Source organism: Sinocyclocheilus rhinocerous, unplaced genomic scaffold (assembly GCF_001515625.1).
Source record: "Sinocyclocheilus rhinocerous isolate Xijiao unplaced genomic scaffold, SAMN03320098_v1.1 scaffold219, whole genome shotgun sequence".
Classification (NCBI taxonomy): Eukaryota; Metazoa; Chordata; class Actinopteri; order Cypriniformes; family Cyprinidae; genus Sinocyclocheilus; species Sinocyclocheilus rhinocerous.
The window spans coordinates 25,365-37,245 of record NW_015666166.1 but is presented as its reverse complement, the minus strand read 5'-3'; the positions used below and the strand labels follow the sequence as shown (position 1 = coordinate 37,245).

The 11,881-nt window shown below is 36.2% G+C and overlaps 1 protein-coding gene across 2 annotated transcripts; it reads right to left on the bottom strand.

Annotated features, from left to right (window-relative positions):
* Positions 1-269: 269 nt before the first annotated feature.
* On the bottom strand, positions 270-11,881 carry LOC107731819 (ragulator complex protein LAMTOR1-like). Of its 2 annotated transcripts, XM_016543001.1 has the most exons (6): positions 11,684-11,881; positions 8,909-9,016; positions 4,524-4,558; positions 4,343-4,420; positions 4,063-4,186; positions 270-2,988 (listed from the first exon to the last, which is right to left on the bottom strand). In XM_016543001.1, exons 1-6 carry the CDS (start codon positions 11,714-11,716, stop codon positions 2,896-2,898), a joined length of 471 nt encoding a protein of 156 aa, XP_016398487.1. In that variant the 5' UTR covers positions 11,717-11,881; the 3' UTR covers positions 270-2,895. The 2 variants fall into 2 exon arrangements, with proteins under 2 accessions (XP_016398487.1, XP_016398486.1); XM_016543000.1 differs by lacking the exons at positions 8,909-9,016; positions 11,684-11,881 and adding an exon at positions 5,797-6,011 and having other exon boundaries at positions 4,524-4,666.

The window sequence follows — 11,881 nt, the reverse complement described above, 5'->3', positions numbered from 1 at the left end:
TCTAAAGAGAAAGGAAAACTTGAAATCGCATCATATGACCCCTTTAAATTTTAAGATATAACTTTAATAATGTATTAGTAAATGTTGAAATTAACATTAACTAAGATTAATAAATGTTTTATGAGTATATTTCATTAACAAATTGAATATTTTCAATAATTTCTGTCATGAAATGTTGAATTGCTCAGAATTGTTTATGGAATCACAGTTCAGGTCACAAAAAGACAAATTCTTTCACTAAATTGCTTTTCTGCCTCTCTTGTAGGGCGCATTTGATCGGCACCCTTCCTCATGTGAAGATGATTGATTTCAGCGCTGTCACTAAACAGGAACGGGAGTTGACTTCAGTTTGGCAGAGGAGCAGAAACCCACACAAATCCATGAGTCACAGCAAAGTGGACTGAACCTTCTCCACCCGACATCCTGATACTCTAATAAACATGAATGTGGAGTTACAGCTACGGTTTGATCTGCAACAGAGAGGCTGACTTTAAATCTAGCCTCCTTCAAAACTGTAAAATAGTAGTAGAGCTGGAGTTGCTTTAGTCAGCCAGAGTGTTTCTTCATTAGTTGTTGATGAAGCCACATGAATAAGTGGTGAAACATCTTAAGCAACAGAAAAACGTCCATTTAACTAGAACATCTTTAAAGCCATGGCACAACGTTTCTTTGAGAATTGCAATTAGCAATTCAAGAATGGATGAACAAAGTTTTCTCCTTGCACTCACCACCAATGTATATCTGCTACACACAAGACAAAAAAAAATTATGCTTTATAATTTTGAAAGTCTTTAATGCATAATTTCATTCAACAAAAACAGTTTCAACAGAATATTGAGACTAAATTTTTGGTACTAGCCTAAGAAGAGTTATCTCTGTAAATCAGGTAGTATTCCACATTTAGGTAACAAACAAACAAACTTGAGCACTAATAGAAAAAACGGCAACAGAAAAAGTATTGCAGTGCATTTTATCCCTTTAAAAATCTCAAAGAAAGACAAAAGTGCCTTGCCATGATCTAGAGAGCGAATTGTGCCACACTGTCTGTGAGCTTGCATAAATATATAAAATCAAAATAAATAATTACACAAACATACTGTGTGGCATTTCAAACTCTGTCAGGATTCAGGAAAGAACGCTAGTTGTTTGAATTCACTAGTTTGTTCCTTGTTTTCCGGCACAACAGCAAAAAAAAATTAAATAAAAAAAATTAGATAGACTAAGTTAAAGCAATGTAATAATATATTTTTATTATGTTAAAAGTGAAACAGTTAAGGTAAAAGCGTCCCCGTTTGCTTAGCTAAAAACAAGCTACAGATCGTAGAGCCGTTTACACTTCCCGCTACACAAGTATTAATCATTCATCTCAAATCATTTTACACTCTGTACATTAAAGGTATTGACACAAAACATCATTTACAATCTACGAATTCCCGCCGCAACAACTCACTTCCCCGTCCAAAACACCAGGATTTGACGGTATGATAATTCGTTAGACAGGCCACGCTGTTCTGGATCGGTTTAACCGGTGTTCGCATGACCGTTTGAAGGTTATAGGAAAGGTGCACGGTAAGAGAAACACTTTCTCTTCCGTTAAAAGCAATAGCAGAGCCACTTCAGAGGATTCAAAATCTCAAATGAAATTAGTGATATGACGTGGCATGGTACGTCAAACCAAAGACTATAGAATGCCTTAAAGGTACTTTGGTCAAACGTACCGTGATATTTACACTCCGCCATAAAAAATGCATATATATATATATTGACAGGAATGAAAACGAGGCTGTGAGGGACTGAAGTGCAGTGCGTTCAATTGATCGTACTGTTGTTTAACAGTGCGCTGACGAAACTTATTTCCGAAGAAAATTTTCAGTAGACAAAAACTCCATAAATAGTTTAAAAGTTGTGAAAATACATTATCTTTATACAGTGTGTGCTACTGTAAAGACTCTAAGGTAAGTCTATGCATCACAACCTCGTTTTCATCCGTGTAAAATTCAATATGGCGTCTAACCTGATTAAGGTCTATTAGCAAATAGAGGAAAACAAAAACAGGAATTAATGCAGTTTGCAGGACCTTCTTGGGTAGTTAACAGTGATAGACTCAAATCTAAACCAGTTGAAAATGAATTTGATAGAATTTCAAGCAGATTAGTCACGCAAAACAGTTCTACATCCAAATTAGTTAAAAAACAAACAAACGATGGTTAATGCAACATTATGTGTGTGTTACTCTGGTCAGACAGAAATATTATTTATGTTGCCCATATTAATCTGCATCCCAATCTGGAACCTCAGTGCATACAATTATGAAATTGAATCAGAAATAATGAACTCTAAACCACCGTGATTCCCGAATTCTACAGGAGAACAAATTTCATTACTGAACTGAACCATAACCTAAGTGTTAAGATGACCCAGCCAAACTGAGTAAATATAGAGTTAACTTTAATACAAGTATAAGAGTAATCGAGAAGTCTGGATGTGCTACTTGGTTTAACAATCTCCAATCAGGACATTGAAAAGCCAACAGAAGAAGAATCAACAAGAACAAATAAAACTAAACTAAACTAAAGATTTTCAAATACATTTCTGATGTATTTGTTGAAAAAGAGTTTGATTAAAACTACCGGTAACTGATCAAATGCAACTCGTCAAAGCAAAGATAGAAGATCAGATGTTTTTACTCTCGCGGATCTGTGCTGTGGCAGCGGCTGACGGATTTACACAAGGAGCTCTGGTTGGGGTGAATTATATTTATCTGCAGGGCATTCAGAGAACAACGACACGGGCGTCTGCATCTCAAGAAGTTTGGAAGGAGAACGGAGGAGTGAAAAGGGCTAGAATTAGAGACAGAAACAGAGGAACTGGGGGGAAGGAGGTCCATCTTTTGAATCATGGTATAGCAAACTGCACCACCAGCTCTTCCTTGGCATCTACTTTGATTTGTGAGATGGCGCTGTAGGCATACGCAGCGATCTTAGACACCTGAGGAGGGAAAAAATGCAATAAATGAATAATATGCGCTGAATAACATGCATCATTTCTAGTGATAGACCAATACATTGACTATTCATCACATCGCCAACAGCCTGACCAATGGAAAATGCACAATTTATGTCATACATTTTTTTAAACTTATGTAAACTACTGCTCAAAAGTTTGGGGACAGTAGAAGTTTTTGAAAACAAATGAATACTTTTGTTCAGCAAGGATGCATTAAAATTAGGGAGGCCCGATACTGGTCTCCTGTACTCGTACTCGTTAAAATGCCCCGATACCAAACACTGATACCACACAGCATGTGATAAGCGCCATATTCAGACAAAGAAACACCAACAACATTCTGTACCCAATATTTAAAAAATGTACAAATGCAATAAAAATATCGGTATCGGTACTCGGTATCGGCAAGTACCAAAAATAAAAGTATCGGTATCGGGCGAGTACTGGAAAAAGTGGTATCGGTGCATCCCTAATTAAAATGATCCAAAGTGACAGTTAAGACATTTATAATGTTACAAAAGATTTCTATTTCACATAAATGCTGTTCCTTTTGAACTTTCTGTTCATCATCAAAGAATTCCGGAGAAAACGTTTCACGGTTTCCACAAAAATATTAAGCAGCACAACGTCTTAGAACATTGATATAGAACACTGAAATAGAAAAGTTACATTAAATTCTAATAATAGTTTTCATAATATTACTGTTTATACTGTGATAAATGCATGCCTTGTGAACATCATCTTCATTCAGAAATGTAAAAAATCCTAATAAACCTCTAACTTCAGAACAGTAGCATATTTATAGATTCATACGTGCATCTTTAATATATACATATTATATAAAAAGTTGTTTAAAGCATATATGCATGCATGTCAACTGCTACAATTAAACTACATTAGCTTATTTATATATTGGAATATATATTACATATTGACTGAATTGATCTCTAGTTTTCACTGTCTGTAATCAATCACTAATAATTTTCACACCAGGCTTTGGCATGTAAAAGGCAGTCTAATGTACAGTGAGACGGTCATTTATTAACCGAGTCTGACCTGCTGTACATCTGAGTAGGAGACCAGGTCAGCGGCGAGCACCTGGTGAGGTTGGCTGGTCAGTGACGGGAGAGGAACCGGCTTCTTCTGAGACAGCGTTCTGCTCAACACCTCCAGCTTCGTGCTTTAACACAAACACATATGATTCAGCTTAATACATAACCTATGTGCAAATCTTCATCAGCTTAAAAAATGGACATATCACACATCTAGTGATGCATGGTTATGACGTCACAATAACATACACCCAGCCAAACGGCATTTCAGTAGTGTAACACACCTGTACTGTCTGGCTCTGTCCATGTATTCATGTTGTTCCATGCCTTGGGAATCAACAGCCGACACGTCAATTATGTTCCTAACCAACAGGAAAAGAAAAGTGAGTTTTAAATCTACCAACAGCCCAAACCGTGTAATAAATGACTCGACGGTCACAGTGAAAGGGAACGTGTGTGTCGTACAGGGCTGTCCGCTGCAGGATGGTCGTGAGCAGGGCCTGTTCATCCGTGCGGTTGGACGGCAGGCTGTCCGCGTTTCGATCCGAGCCATTGGTGGGTATTTTGTTTAAGTTTGGGTCAGGAATCAATGGCTTTACCTCTTCATTCTGCACAAAAGAGCCAAAAAGAGTTTGGTCAAAAGCATGATCATCACACCTCCTGAAAAACCATCGGTTCACTCTTTTGAGAAGGCAATAGTAGCCTAAAACAATGACCAAATAGCTATTTGTCTAACCAGTATGCCACACACCCTAGGTGAAAATAATGTTGTGTCAGAGTCTGCAAGTTATTACATTTTGAAGGAACATGTTGCCAAGCTGCTCCTGAACCTGTCATAAATGTACTACAAGTTGCTCTGGCTAACAATATCTGCTAAATGACTTCTTACATCATAAGCACAAACGCCAACTACTTATTAAATTACATCATATAACCAAACATGAACCTGCCCAAAAGTGATTTATACAAAAAATACTTTTCCGTTACTGTATAAGGATTTTAATTGTTTCAAAGAGATTTGCTTAAATAAATGAAATAATTAAAAAGTCTATGAAATATTTTAGAGCACAAGCAGAAAAAAAAATCCAGTGTGGTCTGAGATCATTAATAATAATAAAAAAAGCTTAATATAAAAAATATAAATATATATATATATATATATATAAATAAATAAAATAATAAAATATAATACAGTAAGCATAACAATGTGAAAATATTTAGACATTTTACATTTCTTTGCATTTTTTTCCCATTGTTGTTGTAAATGGACCGAAATAATAAATAATTTATAAACCACAGATTCTCAGTGTGGTCTCAGACCTTTGCACAGTTATACAGAAATGGAAAACTCCAGGCCTGGATTTGAAAATCCACTGTTATATTAAAGTTTACCCTGTATATGTATAATTTCCTCCTGCATGAGCTCATGTCAGACATAAGCCTAGTTCCTCCCTACACATAGTTACTCTCAATTTATGACATTTCCCATGTCTAATCATCATATCACCAGCAGTAAAGCCAGTAATTCTGAATAGACAAATAATTGAATGAAATTAGGCATTAGAGTAAGTTTGTTGTAGTTTTGAAACACACTCAATACTGGCCTGTTCTTGAAGAATTTCAAACACACACCAACATTAAGTGCGTGTTGTCTGTAATTCCTGTTGCAGGGATACAAACGCCACATTCAGCTGTATTTTATAGCTGTTTGGCTGCATATTGATTGAATCTCCTCTACCTGCTCCGACGTTTCGCTATCGCTGCTGAAACAGCACCCCATGACAGCCGTCCAGCAGGTTCAGTCTCTTCTCTGTGTGCGTTTTTCGTCTTAGAAGCGTTTTTTTTTTGTCTGTTGACTGTAAAGTGCTTCGCTGCAAACACAGGAACCATCACATGACAGAACTCCCAGTCGCGTCACGTGACTTCCGTCTCCACACAAAACGCTGTGACGTAAATTCCGCCCGTTCACAGAATGCGTTTATCATGTGCTACAAAGCATGTTTTGGAAAGATTTAAGCTTAATATTTCGTATACCTGTGAATTTTGTGGTCAAGAAAAAGAAACTATTTTGCATCTTTTTTTTCATTGTATTTACTCGAGATTATTTTGGAAGAATTTGGAATTCTATATTAACAGGAAAATAGAGTGTATGATAGAAATTAGTATATTTGATGTACTTTTTCCGTAAGCTTAAAAAAAAAAAAAAAAAAGTTTATCATGTGCTACATCTTATGCGTGATTCCATCCAAAATGCAGCAATTTTGATGAAAATATCGACATTGAAGGATGTAAATACATTTGGACGTGTATAATCAGAAGTGTTGGGGAAAGTTACTTTTAAAAGTAATGTATTACAATATTGCGTTACTCCCTAAAAAAGTAATTAATTGCATTACTTGGTTACTTTTAATGGAAAGTAATGTGTTACGTTACTTTTGCGTTACTTTTCCTAATCTGCGCTGGGCTCATTTTTCTCTTTTCAGCAATAAAAAAAGGAAACAAAAATGTTATGTTTATCTAAAGTCTTTTTTGCTGGTTGAATTGAATCATTGAAGGTCAGCAGCAAAGCCAAAACTGAATCTGTTTTTGTGCAAGTGTGATGAGGACAGGAGAGCTGTCAGTCAATAAATGGGAAAACAAAGTAACTGGCGTTACTTATTCGAAAAAGTAACTCAAGATATTTCCTTGTAAATTAAAAAGTAATGCATTACTTTACTAGTTACTTGGAAAAAAGTAATCTGATTACGTAACTCACGTTACTTGTAATGCGGTACCCCCAACACTGATAATCAGAGCTGGGTAGTAACTGAATACATGTAATCTGGATTACTTAAAGGGATAGTTCACCCAAAAATGAAAATTCGGTCATTAATTACTCACCCTCGTGTCGTTCCAAACCTGTAAAACGTTTGTTCGTCTTCTTAACACGACAGCAATGCAACTGAAACGTTTTATGGCCCAGAAAGGTAGTAAGGTACCACAATTTTTGTCTTGTAATTTGGAATCAGTAACGGATTACAAAGTAATCTACCCAGCTCTGCCTAAAATGAGTAACCTAGATTACGTTACTGACAACAGTTTTCATCATGCAATCTGTAATCAGTAACGGCCTAAAATTTGTAAGTAATTTACCAAGCTCTTTGCGTAATTAATAAAGTATAGAACTATCACAGAAAAATAAGGTGCAGTCAATGCAATGCATTTTTTCCTTAACATCATTGGTTCAGTTTAACCAATCAGGGCTGAGTGAGGAGGACCTGTCATCAGTTTGTCATCTTGTGTTGGTGAGATGCGAGTATTGGATTTTTAACACGATAAGGGACCAAATTTGAACTTATGACTGTACAGTATATTCAAGTGGATGAACAAAATATTCTCATTGTCCTTACCACCAATAAATGTATACTACACACATTCAGTAAAATAAAATAAAAACAACATTTTATAATTTTGAATGTCTTTAATGCGTAATTTTGTTAAACAAAAAACAGTATTAACAGATTATTAAGATTACATTTTTGGTACTAGCCTAAGAAGAGTTATCTCTGTAAATCATTAGAATTCCACATTTAGGTAACAAATAAACAAACTTGAGCACTAATAATAAACTGCAACAGAAAACAACACATTTTATCCCTTTAAAAATCTCAAAGAAAGACAAAAGTGCCTTGCCATGATCTAGAGAGCGAATTGTGCCACACTGTCTGTGAGCTTGCATCAATATATAAAATCTAAATAAATAATTACACAAACATACTGTGTGGCATTTCAAACTCTGTCAGGAAAGAACGTCAGGTAATCATTCATCTCGAATCATTTTACACTCTGTACATTAAAGGCATTGACACAAGAACATCATTTACAATTTACAAATTTCCACCGCAACAACTCAAACCCACCTCCCCGTCCAAAACACTCAGATTTAATAGTATGATTATTCATAAGACAGGCCACGCTGAAAACAAGGCTGTGAGGGACTGAAGTACAGTGCGTTTAGTGGATTGTACTGTTGTTTAACAATACAGCGATTGTTCAGCTGACGAAACATCTTTCTGAGAAAAAAAAAAATCATGGTATAGCAAACTGCACCACCAGCTCTTCCTTGGCATCTACTTTGATTTGTGAGATGGCGCTGTAGGCATACGCAGCGATCTTAGACACCTGAGGAGGAAAGAAAAGCAATAAATCAAACAAAAACTCTGAATAATGTCTATTATTTCTAGTGACAGACCAAGAAATCAGCAGATAACAAATGCATAATTTGTTAAAAATTTGTTTTTATTATTTATATACACTACTGTTCAAAAGGTTGGGGACAGTAAATGTTTTGTTACTTTTTTTGAAAGAAATTAATACTTTTAATCAGCGAGGATACATTAAATGTACAAAATGTGACTTTATGATATCCAGTTACTGAAGGAAAAGACTTCTATTTCAAATAAACGCTGTTCCTTTGAACTTTCTATTCATCAAAGAATCCTGAAAACAATTATGGTTTACCCAACAACTGTTTTCAACATTGATAATAATCAGAAATATTTCTTGAGCAGCAAATCAGAATATTAGAATGATTTCTGAAGATCATGTGACACTGAAGACTGGAGTAATGATGCTGAAAATTCAGCTTTGATCACAGAAATAAATTACATTTTTAAATATATTAAAAATAGAAAACACTTATTTTAAATTGTAAAAATATTTCACAATATTACTGTCTTTATTGTAATAAATGCACGCTTTTGAACATATTCTTCATACATATATACTTTGGCATGTCAAAAGCAGTCTAATGTATTGTGAGCTGGTCATTTAATAACAGCCAAGCGCATGTGCACAATGATGAGCAGGGCCTGTTCATCCGTGCGGTTGGACGGCAGGCTGTCCGCGTTTCGATCCGAGCCATTGGTGGGTATTTTGTTTAAGTTTGGGTCAGGAATCAATGGCTTCTTTGGGTCGTCCTGCACAAAAGAGCCAAAAGGAGGCTGTTCAAAAGCATGATCATCACACCTCCTGAAAAACCATCGGTTCACTCTTTTGAGAAGGCAATAGTAGCCTAAAACAATGACCAAATAGCTATTTGTCTAACCAGTATGACAAAATAAAGATGTGTCAGAGTTCACAAGTTTCTGAAGTAACGTGCAAAAGAAGTCAATTTGATTTCATTTGAAATGTAATCTCAGGTTGCTCCCGGTGAACTAAACCTGTTATTATATACTGCAAGTTGCTCTGGTTAACAACATTGGCTAAATGACTTCTTACATCGTAAGCCCAAACATCAACTACTTATTAAACTACATCATATAACCAAACATGAACCTGCCCAAAAGTGATTTATACAAAAAATACATTTCCATTACCAGTGTTGGGGGGTAACACATTACACGTAATGTGAGTTACGTAATCAGATTACTTTACTAGAACTAGTTACTTTTCATTTACAAGGAAATATCGGAGTTACTTTTTCAAATAAGTAACGTCAGTTACTTTGTTTTCCCGTTTATTGACTGCCAGCTCTCCTGTTCCTATGTTGAGAAAAATCGGGAGTGCAGAGGTGTTGTGTGTGTCTTTTTTACAGTCTATGGTGCAAACCTGCAATAATTAACTATGTTAAATAACACAAACATCCTTTATGTATTTAATCCCATTTTATTAACCAGTGTCTTTGCTGCTGACCTTCGATTATCCAGTTCAACCAGCAAAAATGATCATTTTAATGTTAATTTGTTTTATTGCTGAAGAGTGTTGAACTTTCTTCTAGTGCTGGGCGGTATACCGGTTCATACCGAATACCGGTGTTTATTTTTGTTATGATATGAATTTTTAAAATACCGCAATACTGGTGTATGTCGCTTAAACAACGTTCGGAACGCGACACTGTTTGAAAGGGGTCCTTTTTCACTGTTGCACTGTGGTGAGGGAACAGCTGTATGTGTTACTAAGCGTGAAAGTTCCGAAACTGAAGCTGTAGAACTAATAGAACGTGATGACACAGAAGAACTCATCCACAATATCCACATTGACCGCCACAAATATCCACCGCCCCCTGCCATCAGCTCCCGCGTCTCACACACACACACACACACACACACACGAGTGCGACTTTAGCACTAGATTTTGCAACTTTCAGACCCTTTTAGCTGCTTTTTTTCCATAGAATATATATACTGACAAACTTAGCGACTTTTTTGGATAAACCTTAGCTATGGTTCAGTTGGAAGATTTCTCCAGTGCTGTCCCGCGAACGCGAGGTCTGACTTTCCCGGAGAAGTGTCACCGCTCTCGGCGTCTGTTCTGTGCAGTGAGCGGCAGAGAAGCACCGCAGCCGACTCCTCAATAAATGAGTACAAAACAGCATTTCCTAGCACCTGTCGCTTACTGATTGTTTGGAATTATAAATATGAGCATAGTTCGTCTGTTAATATCACATGCACTTTTTTGTTTGTTGTTTTTTTTAGTTTGTTACTCAGACGCAGGCAGTGCGCTGCATGAGACAAAAAAGTAATATAGCCAAAACAACCGCATAGCCGCTCTTTAGTGTAGATGCATGTTGATTTTATCAGACGATGCCGCGATTATAAATGAGAGTGACTCCTGGTTAACATGTATTAAAAGGGGTCGTGTTTAGTCACTATTTAGTGTGGTATTTTTTGACAATATTCACTCATCATGACAGTAAAATAGGGCATTCTAAGTCAATATACTGCAGTATTTCCTCTCTCAATCAGTAGAAAATATGGTTAACACCCGGTCATGCATGAAAAAAAAAAAATACCGTCATGTACCGTGAAACCGGTATAATTTCGAAAAATACCGTGATATAAATTTTTGGTCATACCGCGCAGCACTACTTTCTTCTCCTGCATCTTATTCTTCATGCAATCCAGAATAGCAGCAGCACAGCTGAAGGTTTGTTAGAGCTGCGCCCTCTACTGTACAGACGTGAATTTACATTTCCTTCAGCCTGAGGATTATTCATTTCACTTTTGGTGTGAAAGGGCTTTTACATTTGCCAAAAGTTATACGTTGTATATTAAAAACAAACAAGCAAGCCCAGCCCAGATATAGGAAAACGCGTTACAATCTATAAAATGTAACTAACACGATTAGTTACTTTTTTTAGGGAGTAACGCAATATTGTAATGCATTACTTTCAAAAGTAACACTGTCCGTTACTTTTTTCAACTGTTAGTGATTCATGTATAAGGATTTTTAATCGTTATACAAAATAATAATAATAAATATACATAATAAAAATACCTAAGTGAAATATTAGGAGAAATTAGGCATTAGAGTAAGTTTGTTGTAGTTTTGAAACACCACTTGTCAGATCTAGGGGTCTGACACATCTAGACACAGACACGAGCCTAAGTTCCCAACACTTACTTTCAGTTTGTGACAGTTTACATGTCTACTCATCATGGCACCAGAAGTAAACAATTCTGATAAGAAAAGTAGGCTCATTTAAAGATATTAGACATTGTTGTAGTATTGTTGTAGTCTGTTCTTTAATAACACACACCAACATTAAATGTGTGTTGTATGTAATTCTTGTTGCACGGATACAAACGCCACATTATGTTGTATTTTATAGCTGTTTGCGTGTATATTGAATAAACCTTCTCTACCCGGTTGCTCCCGGCACTGAAACAGCACCCCATGACAGCAGTCCAGCAGCTTCAGTCTCTCTTCTGTGTGAGTTTTTCGTCTTAGAAGCGGTTAGTTTGTTTGTTTGCTGTTAAGAGCTTCGCTGCAAACGCAGGAACCATCACATGACAGAACCAAAGCAAGCCTGCAAGGCTGGCAAAAAAAGCGTACTGCGTTCA

What these genes read in the sequence shown, in the direction of transcription:
- LOC107731819 (XM_016543000.1), bottom strand. Translation starts at nt 5,838, where the DNA reads ATGGGGTGCTGTTTCAGCAGCGATAGCGAAACGTCGGAGCAG. An exon ending in ATCCTGCAGCGGACAGCCCT is followed by an intron (nt 4,421 to 4,523) that starts GTACGACACACA and finishes CCTGTTGGTTAG; the next exon opens with GAACATAATTGACGTGTCGG. An exon ending in GACAGAGCCAGACAGTACAG is followed by an intron (nt 4,187 to 4,342) that starts GTGTGTTACACT and finishes TTTGTGTTAAAG; the next exon opens with CACGAAGCTGGAGGTGTTGA.